General features: G+C 41.7%; 1 protein-coding gene across 9 annotated transcripts in view; it reads right to left on the bottom strand.

Annotated features, from left to right (window-relative positions):
- The window catches only part of CIT (citron rho-interacting serine/threonine kinase), a 167,913-nt gene that overhangs the window by 122,684 nt on the left and 25,638 nt on the right, over nt 1-19,591 (bottom strand). For all 9 annotated transcript variants that reach the window (XM_059138701.1, XM_059138700.1, XM_059138703.1 and 6 more), the window contains exons 6-9: nt 13,337-13,479; nt 12,519-12,612; nt 5,548-5,751; nt 3,978-4,131 (exon numbers count right to left, since the gene is read on the bottom strand). In XM_059138701.1, coding sequence (XP_058994684.1) covers nt 3,978-4,131; nt 5,548-5,751; nt 12,519-12,612; nt 13,337-13,479 — 595 coding nt within the window. The remainder of the gene's footprint in view (nt 1-3,977; nt 4,132-5,547; nt 5,752-12,518; nt 12,613-13,336; nt 13,480-19,591) is intronic.

The raw sequence follows: 19,591 nt of genomic DNA, 5'->3' as shown, positions 1-19,591 counted from the left end.
TCAAGTTTAATTAATAGTAATGTGCAAATATTAATCTTAGTTTTGACAAATGTGGCATAGTTATGTAAGATGTTATAATATTAGGGCAAACTGGGAGCAGGGTATGTGGGAACTCTCTGTACTATCTTTGCAACTTCTCTATAAATCTATTATTATTCCAAAGTAAAAACTTTATCAAAATTAAAAGACATTTTTTAAAGCAAACATATTTCATAACAGTTTGGAGCCTCTGTACTGGGTGTTGGAAGTCCCTAAAAATCACTAAGATTTTTAAGAATCAAGATTTAAGGCAAAAGACATGAAAAGACAGTTTCAGAAGAAGACATACAGATGGCCAACAGGTGTCTGAAAAGGTACTGAACATCGCTCATCATCAGAGAAACGCAAGTCAAAACCACCACTCCACCACTTTTTGGCTAGTATCCAAAAGACAAGAGAAGGGCACCTCCGTGGCTCAGTTGGTTGAGTGAGCATTACACTCGATCTCAGCTCAGGTCTTAATCTCAAGGTCATAGGTTTGGGCCCCGCACTGGGCATCATGCCCAGCATGGAGACTATTTGGGGTGGGGGGGGGGAGCCAGAGACAAGTGTTGGCAAGGATGTGGAGAAAAGGAAATCCTTGTACACTGTTGGTAGGAATGTTAATTGTTACAACCAGTATGGAAAACAGTATGGAGGTTGCTCAAAAATTAAAAATAGAAATACCACTCAATCCAGCGATCCCTCTTCTGGTTGTACAGCCAAGGAAAATGAGATCAGTACCTCGAAGAGGTATCTGTGCTCTCATGTTCACGGCAGCATTATTCACAACAACCAAGATAGGGATACAATCCAAATGCCCATCAATGGATGAATGGATAAAGACGTTGTGGTACACACACACACACACACACACAAAGGTAATAAGAAGGAAATCCTGCCATTTCCAACAACATGGATGAACCTGGAGGACATTATGCTAAGGGACATAATATAGGCACAGAAAGAGAAAAAATTGCATGATCTCACTTTCTGTGAAATCTGAGTTAGTGGGCACCTGGGTGGCTGAGATGGTTAAGCTACTGCCTTCAGCTCAGGTCATGGTCCTGGAGTCCCAGGATCAAGTCCCACGTTGGGCTCCCTGCTCAGCGGGGACTCTGCTTCTCCCTCTGACCTCTTCCCTCTCACGTTCTCTCTCATTCTCTTTCTCTCTCAAATAAATAAAATTAAAAAAAAAAAAAAAAAAAAGAACGAAAGAAAGAAATCTAAGAGTCAAATGCATGGAAGTAGAGAGCGGCATGGCTACCAGAGAGATGCAGGGCGGGGGGTTGGAAAATGGGGAGGTAGTGGTCAAAGGGTACAAAGTGGGAGTTATGTAGGATGAATAAGTAAATATAAAACACAACATGATGACTATGATTAATTACACTGTATTGAATACTAATAACACTGTATTGAATACGGGCAATTTGCTAAAGAGAGTAGATTACAGGTGCTCTCAACACAGAAAAGGAAAAAATGGTAACTATGTGAGGAGATGGATATGATCATTAGTTTGACTACAGTAATCATTTCACTATGTATATGTACCTCTAATCATCATATTGTGCATCTTAAATATATATAATTTTTGCTTTTTTTTTTAAGTTTTTTTAAGTTTTGTTTTTTTTATCTTGAAAGAGAGAGAGCAAGAACACACACACAAGGACAAGTCAGGGAGAGGGCCAGAGGGAGAAGCAGACTCCCTGCTAAGCAGGGAGCCTGATTCAGGACTCTACCCCAGGACCCTGAGATCATGACCTGAGCTGAAGGCAAACGCTTAACTGACTGAGCCACCCAGGCACCTTACAATTTTACTTTAAAAAAATAACTTTCAAGAAAAAAACAAAACTCAGGCTTCAGGTGGATGAGAATTCCCTGACATTAAAAGGAGCAGGGGGGGAGGGGGGAGAACAACATATGCACATGTATTAAAAATAAGGAAAAATTGGGTACCTAGCTGGCTCAGTCAGTGGAGTGTGCAATTCTTGGTTCTTGGTCTCCAAGTTGTGAGTTCAAAAAAGTCCTGTACTAGGTGTCAAGATGGCTTAAAAAAAAAAAAAAAACCTCAAAAAAAAAAAGAATAAGGAAAAACTAAGAGGGTATGTGTTAGGACATGGAAAATTTAAGTAGCTAGCCACCGGAGGCAGGGTGAGTCAAATATGGGGGCAGCAAGTGTGAAGATGACCGAAACTCTGGTGACCCATTACGAAATCATAGCATCCCAAAGAAAACCAGGACCTTCTAAAAGATGGGCCTTATTTTGTTTGTTTAAATGTTTAAAGATTTTATGTATTTTATTTTAGAGAGAGATAGCAGGGGAGGAAGAGAGAGAGGGGGAGAGAAAAACCCAAGTAGATCCCACAATGAGCACAGAGCCCAATGTGGAGCTCAATTTCATGACCCTGAGATCAGACCTGAGCTGAGACCTTGAGTCAGACACTTAACCAACTGCACCAGCCGGGCACCCCTAAAAGATGGGCCTTGTGATGAACAGCATGGCCACAATCTACACTCACATGTATCCTCTATGGGCACAATGTAATTTACAGAACAGGAGTTACAGTTGTAAGTCCAATAAGCTAGAGCCTAAAAAACAGCCTGGAAGAAAAAGACTAGGACAAAACCAGAATTCTGACACCATACCAAAACAACCATACCAAAACAACATCAAGGTATACCAAGACTCAAAATAAAGTTACTCAGGTAATTCATCACCACTCATTGGCTCACTTGAATGAGGTTGTTAAGATAAAATCGACAAGTGCACACATAGAAAAATTAACTGTTCATTCAAGGAAACTACAGAGATACAAAGGCAAGGCAAGAAAAGACTGAGTATGTGAATAGCATCTATAGGAAACTGTATCAAATCTTTCTAAAAGCAAAAAAAAGAAGATAGCCCTGAAAATATACTGTTATTAAAAGTCCCAAACCTTGGAGATTTGGGGGTTGATGCCTGAAGTTTAGAAAAAGTAAGCGATGTCCCTTCCAGGTGAAGAAAAAAAAAAAATGCTAAGAAATATTTACAAAAAGGTAGACTATTTAAATATTTGGGCAGTTTAGAGAAACCATCACAATGGCTTTCAACTGAACAACATTGGATCATAACCCAACTCGTATATATATGATAACATGGCTCCGGCTAGAAGCCTGAAGCTGACGCCTTAGAAATGGATTTCACTTCCCACCTCCCCTCACTCACACAGACTAAGTGCTTTCCTACTGGCTCTCCTCTGCGCTAATCACTGGGTTGCACTCAATCAACAACACGTCCAAAAATAAGAGTCTTAATCACAACAACAAAATCACCAATTTGTTAAAAACAAAACAACCCAAAAAACCAAGCATTTTGGATTTTGTTGATAATAAATCAGATCTCCATTTTTAATGAATTCCAATTGTACTAACTGACCCCAGAGTGACATATGTATGAAAGAATGACTCCACTGTGCACCTACGGTGTCGATTTTACAAGCTTGTGAGCAAAGACAAACATTCTAGAGGAGAACGAACGAACCCACAGAGACATTTCTAGTTTCTGTGCAGGCTTGGCCATTTGCAGAGCAAGCTGGCACTTTGCCTCATTTGAGTCTTTTTTCCTCATCTGTGAAGGATATACCTAGGTCTGCTTTTCCTCTGAGAAGAAACTCTGTCAAAGCAAGAGACAACCCCTGAACCCCCATCAATCCTTACCTCTAATTTACTGAGGGATGATGTTCGGAAGGCCACATAAGCCCAGAGTTTGACAAATGACCCTGTTCTGTGCAAACAATTTTAAAGAAGAATTACCACTTACCGACAGCTCCGCCATTAGCCTTTTTTACCCCCTGTGGATAATTAAGGCCCTTATTTATATAATTTACACCACCTTCTGTGGGCCAGAATAATTTCCGATCATTCTTAAGTGTTTACACTGAATTCCAGCCCCAGAACTGAAGGACTGCGGCTCTACTTACAGTTACGGATGTTATCCCAGTCAATTTTAGAGAAGAAAGGGTGGCAGCAAAGGCCTTCAAACTTCAGTCTCTCTTTCTGGCCACACAGCAAACTCTGAATCAGATCAAGTAATTCACTGCTAACTTTGGGGTCATCGGGAAACTTCAAAAACCGCTATTGCAAAAAATAAAATAAAATAAAATAAGCATTTCCTTAGCCGATTCAGCTTCTCATGTTCTAAAGTTAAAATAGTTCTCATATATGCAAGTTTCTCTTTTTTTTTTTTTTTCTTTTTTAAAGAAGGAAGTTTTGTGCCCTTTTAACTTTGGACCAAAGGCATGTTCCCAAAATAAATGGCCTGTTCACATCAATAGACCTCGTTCCTTTACAAGGGTTCAATATCCTTCATGATTTGACCCTGCTCCTCTCTGTCTCTTGTAGCTGTACTCCCCATCTCGCTCTTTGCTGTCCAACAATGATGAGCTATTTAAAGCTGCCTGAACAAATCATGCTGTTCTCTCTGCCTAGAACACCCTCCCCATCCCGCACCCTCTTCCACCGGATCACTGCCCCCCCCCCCATTCCCTCTGTAATCTACTTCTGCACAAACACAGTGCACTGTGATTTCTGTGTGATAACAGGGAGAGAGGACAGACAGAGCCTTCTCCTTGCTCATCACTGGAAACCCAGGACCTAACCGGGCCTAGCGTAATTCACTCATTACTGAACGAGCAGACTGAAATGAAGGAGATAAATTGGACCCAAGAATCATCTAAGGGAAAACTTCCACTCCAGAGGAGACTCAAGAATAACAAGTAATATATGTATGTATTAAGCATATGAAATATGTATTATACATATGAAAATATGTATTAAGCTTTCCAGAAAGAGGAGATTGAGTTAGAAAACCTTGTGAGGTCTCTCTTTTCTCCTTTCAGTTGAAACTAAAACATACATATTTATCATATCCTTAAGAAATGGATTTAACATATTGGAACGTACAGTTATTAGAAAATGGTTTTTATGCTACTTTATATATAATCCTGTAATTCTAATTCCTAGCCCCATTTGATTTTACCACTGTAGCTGACAGCTAAGAGTACTGAGAAAGAGCACAGCAGACTATCCAAGGAAAGGCCTCGAAGCTAGACTGCCTGCTACTCTAGGCAAATTACTTAACCATTTTGGGCTTTGGTCTCCTCATCTGTAAAGGCAAAGAATATCTACCTCTCACATTATTTAAGGATTATCCAAGTTAATGAGCTATATTTCAAGTCCAAGACTCAGTTATTCCCTTAATAGCACTGAAATCAAAATGCATTTTATAATCAATGAAATATGATAGATTAATTAGCAAGAGTTTTTCTTTTTTAGCGGTACCTAAAAGAATGGCGTAGGCTTACAATGGCACCTGGGAGTCAATGAAACATAATTTCTAAAGCGTTTAGAGCAGCTTTTAACACGAAGTGCTTTATAAGCATTTGCTATTGTTATTATCCAGCACTGCTGATTTATATTACAAAAGTTCACTCAGACATTTTTAAATGACAGCTCTCCGTATTACCTTGGAATCTACGAATGGCTCTTTACCTGGAAATTCATGATGTTATTGAAGGTTCTGGCTGAGGTCCCCTCAGTGAACGGGGTCCTTCCGTAAACCATCTCGTAGGCGATCACACCCACCGACCACCAGTCACAGTCGAGACTGTAGGTGCCTTTCCCATCCCCATTCAGCACAGTCAACACTTCAGGGGCCATGTAATCTGGAGTCCCAATTGGGAGCTTGGCATTCACCTGGAAACCCATAAATAAAATGAACACAGCAAACTTTCAATTATTCTCAAATAGACTGCCAAACAGCCACATTTCAGGCTGCCGGCTGATTTGCCACTGATTACTATTCTCCCAGGCACTTAAACCTTCTGTCAAGTGGCATGCCGTCAGGAAATGCAAACGATTTACTAATTAAATTTAAAAAAAAAAGAAGAACATGATATAATCCAAAGGCAAAAGGGCAAGAGTTGTTGATGATATACACCCTTTGGTTACACAAATAAGAGTCCGGTATATAACTAGGACAGAAGATGTCTTTCCTGATACACGCTACCCAGAGCTTCTCTTATGAAATCAGCAAAATGATAATAAATCCTAAAGATTAATCTATAAGATCTAGCCGTTATTGAAAACCTGGCAGCTAGCTGGGGCAAAACAATATTTGCAAACTCGTTGTATCTCAAGCTTAAATATCTGAAATCAACAATCCTACTTCGAGCCACCCACAGGAAAAGACATGATAAATATCTTCCACCAGAAGTCCAATGTTAATGAGTTCATTTTCCTCACCCCCAGCTCCTGGTCCTATGGTTCCCTTCCCAAGGCTCAGAAATCCAGAGCCCTCCAATCCAATGGCACTCAGAGCACCTGACCTTGGCAAAGAAAGGCTAGGACAATGTAGTAGGTCTTTTCCTAAAGCTAAATATAACCCATTTGAAGAACTGTCCTTTCTTCTAAGAATTTGTCCTTCTGTTTTAGTGTTTATATGTCCTTTGTTTCTCAAAATGATGTTGATGAAAGGTTTTCTACCCACCCCCCCGCCCCTTCCTAGACAACAGTCAGCCAGCAACCCTTTCAGCTTTGAAAATTGTTTTGAAGTCTTATTGACCCATGAAATGTAAAGGCTAAGAATCACCTCTCTGACTTCTTCCCCATCAAACAGAAAGGGCCTGATGTTAGTCGTATCTGTGTTAACCAATAATCCTACAGTTGTCCAATAATCCTGCCTTTTGAAAGGCTTCTCTCACATGAGCAGTTACATGGGCACAAAAGAACCTTCTCCCCATTAAATGATGTTGAGCGCCCCTGAGAGATGTTACAGATTTTATAGGTATGGCCACACATCCTCAAGGCTGGGTTTTATATCTCTTCTCTAGGGATGGACACTCAAGCTCTTCCAGCCTATAACTTTAATCTTGTCCATCCCTCTGCCCCAATGACCCACGGTTGTAGGAAACAGACTCATTCTTCCTACTCTTTCTCTTTTCACCCCTTCTCTCAAGCCCACCATAGGCTTTTCCAAACCCTAAATCTGGACAGCAGTGTGATACTGGTATTCTTGACACCGGTCATCCATTGCTTTGGGCAACAGAATTTCCACTGAGGGGTCCCTGGCCGGTTCAGTGAAGCATGCAACTCTTGATCTCAGGGGTTGTGAGTTCGAACCCCATAGTGGGTATAGAAATTACTTTAAAAATAAAATTAAATCTTTAAAAAAATTTTTTTTCACTGCCAAGTACACACTGGGAAAACCTAGATGGTCACACTGCATAAGAAAGCCACAAGCCAGTGCTGATAGACAAAAATGGGGAGAAAAAAGACAATATCTGGTCTATGGGCAGCTTAAGCAGGAGAAACTGAAAGCAGCTTAAGCCATGAGAAAGCCTTGATGCTGGGGAGCCCACAACTTCTATCTTTTAATATGTGTTTAAATGTTAATGAGCTCAGTACGGGATTAGGATTAAACTACAGGGCTTTGGTAAAAACCCTCAATACTGACAATAATTTTTTTTAATATGAAAACAAGATTGAGAATACTCCATTCTCCCTGTTTGCTGTGCACAGAGTCGAAAGGAACTCGACTGGGCTGTGTTTATCAGCATGACCCAGCATGGGGTGTAAGTCATCAATGCCTCATTTTCAAACTCATGATGAGACTTACCCAAGAGAGTCAGGTTAACTCCCTAATTCCTGTGAGGCATGTGATTATACACATTTATGTTTAGCTACTTTGTAATTTTCTAAATTTTAAGGGAAAATATCCCTAGCTTCCATCATGCACATCTCCTGCATAAAGTACATTAGGTGCTTAATAGCAATTTACAAAGGTTTTTTTTTTTTTTAAGATTATATTTATTTATTTGACAGAGAGAGAGATCACAAGTAGACAGAGAGAAAGCGGGAAGCAGGCTCCCCGCTGAGCAGAGAGCTCGATGCAGGGCTTGATCCCAGGACCTTGAGATCATGACCTGAGCCAAAGGCAGAGGCTTAACCCACTGAGCCACCTCAGAGCCCCTACAAAGGTTTTTAATGACAATTTAATGACTGCTAAATTTCCATTGTTTATTGACCTCCATGCACCTTCAACCAACTGAACACTTAATGTCACACATCCTAACAAGGATTTTGCAAGATGCTTTTGCTCTCCTCTGGTGGCAATTCACAGCCAGTGTGTCTGGGTAAGATATTAAACATGGAGCCATGCACAGGGTACCATCTGACAACTTTTACTAAACTTTAGTTAATTTTCACTGTATCCACAGGGAGGAAAATACACCAGTTCAGCAGGAGGCAATAAGAAAATGACTAGGAGGGGCACCTGGGTGGCTCAGTGGTTTAGGCTTCTGCCTTTGGCTGGGGTCATGATCTCGGGGTCGTGGGATAGAGCCCCGTGTCCGGCTCTCTGCTCAGCGGGGAGCCTTATTCCCCTACCTCCTCTGTCTGCCTCTCTGCCTGCTTGTGATCTCTGTCTGTCAGATAAAATAAAATTTTAAAAAAGAAAAGAAAAGAAAAGAAAATGACTAGGAGACAGAAGATGAAGTCCTATTTCAGGAGACAGAGAGGTTAAGAAAAGAAACAAAAAAGGATTAACGGATTCTTTCACAAGCAGATGAGAAGAAAGTAAGAAATCTACTGTCTGTGTTTCCTCCTAATCCTCTTCCCATAAAATGCTTACACATGAAACTATTTCAACCTAACTTTCCCCATGTGGCTACGCAGGGCAGAAACATCCACCTGCAGAAGCAGGGCGTGGAATGGAGAGTTGGGGAGGGGAATGGTATCTCATTATGTTGTTCCTCTTGAGGGTAAAGGATTAAATCTTCTCACTTCTAGTAAATGTCAAAAAAGACTATCTCCTATGGATTTTCAACTGCCCAAGGAGGCTGATTAACACTTAACATGCTATATGGCTCTTTCTTTTTCTTTTAAGATTTTTATTTATTTACTTGACAGAGATCACTAGTAGGCAGAGAAGCAGGCAGAGGGTGGTGGCGAGGGGTGGGGAAGCAGGCTCCCTGCTGAGCAGAAAACCCGATATAGGGCTCGATCCCAGGACCCCGGGATCATGACCTGAGCTAAAGGAAGAGGCTTTAACCCACTGAGCCACCCAGGCGCCCCCCCCTTTTTTCAATTACTATTTTTTAAGTAATCTCTACTCCCAGCACAGGGTTCGAACCCATGACCCTGAGATCAAGACTCACATGCTCTACCTACTGAGCCAGCGGGGGGCCATTGCTATATGGGTCTTTATTGACCATCTCCTTCCAAAGGTTTGTGTGACAGCTGAATGAGACAGGTTGGAAGATTTTGCTATTTGCCACTCGTTGAGAGTCAACTAAGGTGAAATGGGTAGCCTTAGGGCACAGAGTGAGTGGATGGCACGATTTAGCTAGACACCCAAACCTCTGGGCAGTACAGTTCCCCACTGTTTTTAAGAATGCTTCAAAGCAACATGCTAAGAAGCCTGAAATAATGACAGTGGAAAATGGAAAACCCAATAATCCCAAAGTCCCAAATGGCTAAATTCATAGATAATGTTTGAGAGTAGTAGGGAAAAGATTGATTTTGGATGAGTAACATACATGAGTTTCAGTAAACGTAGATTATATTTCATATATTTTGAGTACAAAAAAAAAACATTTAGAACTCCTTTAGGCTTATAAAACATTCTACTTAAAAGAGACACATGTTGGGGGACACCTGGGTGGCTCAGTCAGTTAAACGTCTGCCTTCCATTCAGGTCATGATCCCTGGGGTCCTGGAATCGAGTCCCACATCAGGCTCTCTGCTCAGCGGGGAACCTGCTTCTCCCTTTACCTCTGCCTGCTGCTCTACCTACTCTCTCGCTCTGATAAATAAATAAAATAAAATCTTTTAATTAAAAAAAAGAGAGAAAGTGTGTGACACATGTTGGGATGCCTGGGTGACTCAGCCAGTTGAACGTCTGAGTCTTGGTTTTGGCTGAGGTCATGATCTCAAGGTGGTGATACTGAGCCCCACAAGGGGCAACGGGCTCTGTGCTCACTGCAGAGTCTGCCTGAGATTCTTTCCCCTTCCTTCTCTCTCCCCCTCTCTTCTTCCCCTGGACACACTCTCTCTCAAATAAAATCTTTAAAAAAGTTTAACCCACTTCCATTGATCAAAAAATAAATGAAACAAGATGGGATTGGGAGGGAGACAAACCATAAGTGACTCTTAATCTCACAAAACAAACTAAGGGCTGCTAGGGGGAGGCGGGTTGGGATAGGGTGTGGAGTTATGGACACTGGAGAGAGTGAGTGCTGTGAAGTGTGTAAACCTGGCGATTCACAGACCCATACCCCTGGGGATAAAAATATATTATATGTTTATTAAAAATAAATAATTTAGTTAAAAAATATTTTTAAAAAAGTATAATTCTATATTCATACTTGATTTCATCTAGACTGTAGATTAATCAAAAGGCCTTTTCACTTAAAACAATGTTAAAAATTCCTTGCTATGTGCTTGTCACATTTTGACCCTAAAAGCACAAATTTCTGGAGAGGCGATTCTTCCTCCAAGAGAAGAGGAGGTGCACACCTCCCAAGGATGCAGGACTGAGTGGCTTTTCTCCTTCACCAGAATAATCAGGGGTTGAGCAATGAGCTGCAAATAAACCCAAGTGACTCTGGAAGGCTCCGCGCCTGAAGTGAAGGTTGTTCCAATTAGAAGAACTGAAAAGGGATAGTCTGAAGCACTGAAAAACAGAAACCTGAAATGAATGAAAGTCCACTCTCTCCACTTGGGGCTCAGAAGAGAGTGAGTGATTCTAGATGCAGGGATGGAACTTACTCCATTACTCCTTTAATAAGCAGAGACTTTGGATCTTAATCTAGTTTTCCAAGTAGGTATTCTTATCGTGAATACCTACAGCCGGCTCTCATTAATAAGCTGTCTGATGTTTCTCAATCGACTTGGGATGGTTCTCAACCAGGGATGATTTTGTCTCCGATGGAACCTTCTGCCATACCTGGAGACATTTCTGGTTTTCACAGCTGGAGGAGGGGGTATTATTGGCATCTAGTAGATAGAGGCCAGGAATGTAGCTAAATATCCTATAATACACAGGATAGCCCCCCTAATAAAGAACTATCCAGGGCAAAACATCAGTGGTCAGTGTCAATGGCATCCAGAGCTGACCATGTATCTATGCTTCAATTATTAGACCATGTATCCATGCTTCAGTTTATTTCTAGATGCATGAGTTTATCAAGGTCACCCACGCAATATACTAGTTTTTGAATCCTAGATGATAACCCTTTCCATTACTTAACTTTTTTCCTGTGTTTTATTCCACTAGATTCAACAACCAAGTTTTCATGCCTGTTTCTGCACTGCCCTTTTTTAAGACATAAAATGTTTTGATCCTATAATCTAATTCTCATTGTAATGATCAAGTGGAATCGATTACAAGAACATAATGGGGTGGCAGGAGAAACAGTGCCTAGAGAGACTGTTTTTCCAAGGATCTGAACACCAAGTAAAAGTATCTCAAGTAGGCCTCCAGTCTGCCAAACAGGGAAGCCAGAGCCTGGAGTGCAAAGAGTTAACATAACCCCAAACTTTTTTCTAATATCAACCTGATAACACCTACCTTTCCTCCAAGGAACTTGAGGAAAAAAAGCAATTTTACATATTTCCCTTTATAAGTACTGAATTTTCAGAGGTTGGGAAGAGGGGCATTTTACAGAGTAACCTCCCTAACCACTTAATTTGTGCATTTTAACTAGAATCAGTATTTTACTGAGAAAGAATGAAAAGCCATGTTCCTAAAAATTTGACCAAATGGGTCAGTTGAAAAATAAGTTTTAAGATCTAAGTTGATTTTTCTATTAGACCTACCAGTGTTTTGAACAAATGACATGACAGTTCACTTCAGTATGTACCAATTTCATTAGGGTTTGTTTTTAAATCTATGTACTTTTTTTTTTTTTTTTACTTTGTCATCTTTTCCCTCAAGTATTCTTGCTCTTGATCTCAGAAGGTACCCTCTTGCCTTCTTATTTAGCATGGGAAATACAGCTTAATTTTTACCAGAGATCCAGGACTTCAGAATGACATTTTGAGCGGTTAGTTCTTAATGCTTAAGGATATTTGGTTCAAATGTGCCAGTGATTTCTTTCAACTTTGCTGAATAGAAAATAGAGATGTGAAATAAATAAGATTACAGAAGACAATCTGTAATAAGGAAAATGAAAAGAAAAACAAAAGTGAGCATTTTTCCCTTTATGCTTTAACCAAACCATAAGGATGCTCCTAAAAATGTTTTGTAGGGTATTAACAGATAGGGTGCCAAGGTCAAGCAAGTCTGGGAAATAGCTCTATGCCCCCATCCCACTTCCACCCCTGGAGAAATCATGTCATACACTCGCAGCTGAAGATTCCAAAACATCACTCAATGTTATCCCATATTTTCCAAACTTATGAGGACCACAGAACCCTTTGTAGCACAATCTCTATTAAGCTATCTTAGTCCATTTTGTTACCATCTTATTTGAGTTCATTTTAGCCGCTGATCCGAAATCCACAAGCTTGATGTGTCCTGTTCGGTCAATGAGAATATTCTCGGGTTTGATGTCTCTAAGAAAATCAGGGCCACAAATTAGTGTTGTCTTCTCCATGCAAATTAGCAAGCAACTGCTAACCTCGGATATTGATTCAGCCAACCATCTCAGTGTCTAGATTCTGCTATATAGACCTCCCTATTTATAGATATAAATAATAAGCAAATATTCTGCAAAAAAAAATTTAAGTAAGAAAAAGGAGGAGGAGAAGGAGGAAGAGAAAGGGAAGGAGAAGGAAAGCAAAAAGGATGGAGGGAGGGATAGGAAGCATTCTCGGGTGTACATAAAACACCATATGAATGAGGATGTGAAGAGACACTTTTTGACTAAGGATTTGACGGAACACCTTTGTAAATTACTAATGAGTGAGGTCAGAAGTACTACTGCATGGTCTTCCATTCCTCAGTGTGCAGGTTCCTTCTGCAAATCGAATTCGTTTTTTCCACCATATAACTCAAGGAACCCATGCAAGAGTTCTCAGTCTTATCAGCTACATTCACAGATCTTATTAGCAAACTTGAAAACGTTATAATTCGAGATCTATTTCACTGTTGAATGGGTAAAGCTGAAATGTCTGCCTCTCTGGAAAATATACTTTCAGCCAGTTGCAGTTAAGACGGGTTAAAATTTGGATGGAGCATCATTTTGAAGCTGAATTTATTCATCTATTCACTCCATTGTGGGAATTCTTAGGTGATACGGATAAATTCTCAGTACACTTACCAGAGAGTCTCACTTACCGATGTACATATCCCATCTGATGAACGCTGTGAACAGCCAAAATCAGTTCGGCTAGGTAAAACTGAATCATATTTTCATCTAATTGGTCCTCATATCTATTCAAAAGTGACAGCAAGTCGCCTCCAGGCTGATATTCCATGACCTGTAGAGAATGCCAAAGTTATTAATTCTTCATACACCCCCCAAAAAGGAACATCTCAATTAGAGCCTCAAATGCTGCTTGACGCATTATAATTACAATGTCTCCACAAAGCTACCAAGATGTGGGAGACATACTGTAAGCCTTGTAGGGTGAGGTCCCTGCCCTAAGGAAATTACATCTGATACCCAAGAGAATCAATATAATGAAAGACTAATCCCAGACACCATGCACAATGTTTGCAAGGCAAGCTTGAAAAGTTGAATTAAATCCACCCACTCACCCACCCACCCAAGTCGACACCCCAGACGTTCCCTAGGATCAGGTACACAGTGTAGATGGAAATTGCTAGAGGGCAACAAACCCTCCAGTATCCTTTTTGCATTTCTCTCAGCACCCAGCAGACTAGAGAAGGCAAGCAATAAACATGATACAATCTTTTCCTGCAACAGTCATCTGACCATTTCTATTAAAAATTTAAATGTGAGCATACTCTCTGACATCATAATTCCACTTCTGACAATTTGTTTTACAGGAACTTATAGTAGTTTGTAGATCGATAGATACATAGATTCACTGTAGCACTGTTTTTAACACAGGGGAAGAAAAGCCTGTGAATCACCCAAACATCCATCATTAAGAAACTGCTGAAATATGGTATATCTTAATAATGGGAGACGTTGTAGATATCAAAAATGAACAGAATCAATCTATTCATACATCTGTGGAAAGCTGCCCACGATAATAAAAAGCGACATCCTATACGGGATAAAGTACAACCTCCTTTTCGTGACAAAAAAAAATTACGTTTGTTAAATACATACATAGGGATAAAGTCCGGAAAAAGAATATAGGGACGCCTGGGTGGCTCAGTCCATTGAGTTTCCGGCTCTTGATTTCAGCTCAGGTCATGATCTCAGGGTCGTGAGAATGAACCCTGCCTTCCGGCTCTGCGCTCAGTGAAGGGGTCTACTTGCGCCTCTCCCTCTGCTCCCCCCACCCCCACGTCCAACGCTCACTCTAATAAATAAATAAAATCTTAGGAAAAAAGAATATAAAGTACAGCCTCAAGGAAAATGTCCGATTAGCAAAAAATTTCTTCCACTCCAAGGAACTGAAATCCTTCCTCCTTCTGATGATAACTGAGTATGATATTCTGAGTCAACAGACGGCGTTGAGGCCAATTTGCCCAGGAGGCTTCAAACCACAGCCTGGTGACTTCAGCTCTCTGCCCTTCAGTGTCACCGGCTATAGAATGGGATGGGACTAATTGTCTCACAATACTGTGCCTGGCACCAAGGAGTTCCTCTACTGCTGGTCAAGAACCTTCCTTTCTCACCCTTGGCTATGTAATCCTTCCCTCTCTGGCTAGGAGAAGCTGGGACACGTTTCGATCATCTTTGCAGTCATGTCAACCCTTACTCAATTCTCTTCCTGTCCTTTGCTCTGATTTCCCATTTTGTGAGCGATGCTATAAATATCTTTTGTTTTAAGTTGTCTCAAATCCTTTCTGGAAAGTGGCAAGATCCAAATAAACATCTTAAAAAAAAAAAAATACTAAATCTCTCCAACTACTGCATTCCAGAAGCCAATTTTGGGATGTGAATTCTCTCCATCCTCCTCCAAACTCCTGTTTGCTTTTGGTCCAGAATTAGAAGAAAGCTCCAGTCAAGTGAGACACTGAGCATCTGCACATATCCTCAGAGGCCGCAGGCTGGCCCAGTAAAGATTCTGCCCAGCACCAAGTGAACCCCACATCAGAGACCCTTGGGGGAGCCAGGGACCCACATGTCCTCCCGAAGGGCTCTGTATCATCTGGGAGTCTCCCCCATTCACATGACATCCTGCAAGGAGCGGAGAGTCAACCAGATACTGGACAATTTGAAGAGTAAGGTTCCATTTCCACTGCAATTGCAGGAAAAATTTTTATGAACCCACAAGAAGAGACACACTTAGAAGGGGTAGCTGCTAAAATGCAGACTTTATTTCTCCCAAAATTCACAGCAGATTGAAAGCTACCAGTCCCAGCCCTAGAAGAGCCCGCAGGAGCCACCTGGCTGCCTTAAAGCTCACCCACTCATCCCAACCTGGTTCTTTATAGGACCTGGATATGTGGGTGAATGCCAATTTTTACGTCTGTTTTAAATATATATTGCCATCAAAAAGGTCTTAAATATAAAAAAAAAAAAAATTCACCAATAACAACAGAAGTACTCGTGCTTTTAGAATGGAAACATCTTAAAATAAGAACAATGCATATTTATGACGACACATCACAGTTATAAATGTTCTAACCTGACTCTATTAAAGATGTGTGAATAAGAAATGCCTTGTAAGTCTGAGGATGACGAAGTCAAACAGATAGCACCACTGGCAACATTTAAGAGCTCACAAACTGACCACTATTTAATACTTCACAACTATTCCTGAAGATTCTATTTTGAAGTGACCAGTAAAATAGTTCAGAAAAGAAGAACCATCTCTTAAAAGGCAAAAGATACGTATTCTTTGCTCCTATTCAGAAGGTCCAATTTCCTGAGCTAAAAACCCCCGCCAAAAGTAGATTAGTCTTTTCTGAGTCAAACAACTTTTCATTTCTTCAAAACCAGGGTTGATTGAGAAGACAAGCGACAAAAATTACAACAGCTGCTAGGCAGCAGGCTCCACAACATGGGACAAAATAGACACGAAATGACAAACCTCTAAATAGACTGGGTCCTTATCAAAGACTAATCAAACTTGACCCACCGACACGATTCCACATTACCATACTAAAAATTCCAAGCGCCCACCATTTGAGAACTTAATCTGGAAATTTACTGAGCAAATTTGGCTGTCCCACGATGTTCACTTCTACTCTAAAACCATCCTACTAGGGTAGAGTTGCCCATTCTGTTATGAACGGAGCCCATGGGGAATATGGCTTGTGTGTGGCCAACCCAAGATGACACCATCATCTTGCTGTTGAGCTTAGACATACAGTGAAGAACACGACTTGGACAGTTTCAGAAAATGGCACCAAGTCAAGAGGTTCCAAAAACATCATCAAAGGTCAAAAACTAAGTCTTCAAGTCTCCATTCGATGACTTGCTATGAATAAAATACCAGGGTCAGCAGAACACTATAAACAATTTAGGGCCCAAGTCACCACCCAGGCTATGCCAGACAATTCATTCACAGGACCTGGTTTTGTCCAAAAGCATGACTCCGTCCCAGACTTTAACCACTCAGAGTTGCCTGGTAAGGCACTGTCCCCCAAAAATGTGGCTTCTTACCTAATGAACCTGGTAAATCCTTGAGGACAGGGCTTATCAAACCTGCCTGCCCAACTGAATTACCTAAGGAACTACTTTTTAAAAAATAAACATATTCATCTGGGGCGGCCTGGGTTGCTCAGTCAATAAGTGTCTGCCTTCAGCTCAGGTTATGATCCCAGGGTCCTGAGTTCAAGCCCCACATCGGGCTCCCCGCTCAGCAAGAAGCCTGCTTCTCCCTCTCCCACTCCCCCTGCTTGTGTTCCCTCTTTCGCTGGGTCTCTCTCTATTAAATAAATAAAATCCTTAAAATAAAATAAAACACATTCAGCAAAAAAAAATTGAGTGCCTGCTATGTGTCAGGCACTGTTCTAGATACTAGGAAAACAGCAGAGACTATAACAAACAAATCTCTGGCCTTCATGGGGCTGGAATTCTAGTGGCATCAACAAGAGTAAACATGAAACAGACTGAAAGGGTAAAGTGTGTCTCACTCCCATCCCAACCATTCAGGGAGCCTGTTAAAAATCCCAGGGACCCTGCGTGAGGTGCAGAAATGTGCATTTTTAGGGAGCACTCCAGGTGATTCTGAAACGACTAGCACAGTGCTGATGAAGGTGTAGAGACAAAGCTGTTCCTGGATTCCATCCACCAGATGAAAAGTTTCTACAGCAGAGGAGCCCTGAATCTAGCCAACACTCCTGATGCTTGCGGTTTTCTTCAGTGACTACCTGGACATGACAGGACGTGCCTACCTCGCCAGGATCACCGGCAACAAAGGGCCGGAAAGAAACTGGTCCATTGGCCCATTAGCATAGAGGCAACCATCCCGCACAGAAGGATGCGCGGGGTCCCTGCCCACATCGAGCAGCTGCAGGTCACCCGAACGGCAATCACCGAGGCACAGTAATCAAAGGCCGGGGAGCCAGGAGGAGGAAAGAGCCCTACAGTGAAACAGTCCTAAACAATGTGATCACCCTGCAGATGGTGGAGAAGGCCCAGCAGCTGACAGACAAGGCTGGCTTGGAGCTATAACGGACTTGCTCTTTTAAAGCAAAGGCATTCAGGCCAATAGAGACAAACCCTGCTAATGGCACAGCTGCAGATGCTAATTAAAGGGCAAATCTTACATGGGTTCGGTTTTGGAAGGAGCGGCAGCTTCTCTGCGGGTGATCACACTACGCCCCCAAGAACAGGGATGCCAGTGCCCATCAGTTGTGTGGCATTCAAAACAAAGGACAAAACTCTGTGTGTGTGTGTGTGTGTGTGTGTGTACCACATGCACATCCATACAGACTTGCATGCACACATATCCATATGCAGGGAGGGGATGAGTAGTTAATAGTTCTTGTACTCTACTCCAATCTGCATGGGGTGTCATTAGAGACCCGCTGTGCTGGCCACCCCTCTAGCAGCGTGCCCTTGAAATGCTTGCACTACAATCAGCATGCCTGAAAGTACCATGGAAATGTAACAATGCTATTGGCATCATTCACTGCCCTGCACCACTGTTCCTGATCTTTGGCATTGGAAAGGAAGGAAGGGATCCTCGAAGCGGAGTGATCCCTGACAGAGGCCCTAAATTATTCCTCTTGAAGGACAAGGTCACCAAGAGAAAAGGAGAGAAGACCCTTTGTTTCAGAAAATACAAATCCCAGCCTGACTCATTCGTCTATTCAAAAGATCCTCATTGAGTGTGGAATCATCCAGAGCCTTGGCGAGACACAGATAGCACACTCAAACCAGGCAACTGAGAACAGGGTTAATGAAGCATCCGGCAGTGGTGAAGAATCCCCGTGCCAGTTAACAGCAGGGGAATAGGTACCACTCCTTGACCTCAAAGAGTCATGGGCAAGAAACAGGATCTCAGGATCTTCACTACTGCGGACGGAACGAAAGGAAGAAGCAGTACCCAGAAATGAGCTGTAGCTATAGCCACAGGACCAGTGTTTTCTATGTGGGGTTCCCCAGACCAGCACCAGCAGCTGGGACCTGGTTGCAAAATCTTGGGCCCCATCCTAGACTTACTAAACCAGAAACTGTGATCGTGGAACCAAACGAACTGGAACAATGGAATGGAATTGTGACTTTTTTTTTTTTTTTGCGATTTTTTTTTTATAGACATATATTTTTATCCCCAGGGGTACAGGTCTGTGAATCGCCAGGTTTACACACTTCACAGCACTCACCATAGAACATACCCTCCCCAATGTCCATAACCCCACCCCCCTTCTCTCAACCCCCCTTTCCCCAGCAACCCTCAATGAAACTAGGAGCTCATTCTTTGAAAGAATTAATAAGATTGATAAACCCCTGGCCAGACTTATCAAAAAGAAAAGAGAAAGGACCCAAATAAATAAAATCATGAATGAAAGAGGAGAGATCACAACCAACACCAAAGAAATACAGACAATTATAAGAACATACTATGGAATTGTGACTCTTAAAACTCTAAACACATTCACTTGAAATATGCCTCCAAAGAGCAGGACACAGAAAAACAACCGTTTTGAAGATGCAAAAAACCACCCACACCCCCGCCAGGGCAATAACACACTGGGCAAATGACCTGGGGTCAATCAGAGGCATCAATATCTCACTTCGCTAATGAGAACATTGAAACCAAAAAGGCCGATGACTCCAGAGAGACCAACCAAGGAACAGTAATAAAACAAGAACCTATATTCTAGCAACAGCTTCCTTCCGACGGGCAGCCAGCTCCCAAACCCTGGCTTCCCCAGCAACAACATGTGAATATGCTGGTGAGTTTTGAGACGTGCCTGAAAACTGGATAATCTTATCCAAGAGATCAAAACAGCACATGTCTCACTGTCAAAACTATCATAAGCTGCCACATTTCA

Source organism: Mustela lutreola, chromosome 11 (assembly GCF_030435805.1).
Source record: "Mustela lutreola isolate mMusLut2 chromosome 11, mMusLut2.pri, whole genome shotgun sequence".
Classification (NCBI taxonomy): Eukaryota; Metazoa; Chordata; class Mammalia; order Carnivora; family Mustelidae; genus Mustela; species Mustela lutreola.
Note: the sequence above shows the minus strand (reverse complement) of the source record. Positions and strands in the feature narration are given on the sequence as shown.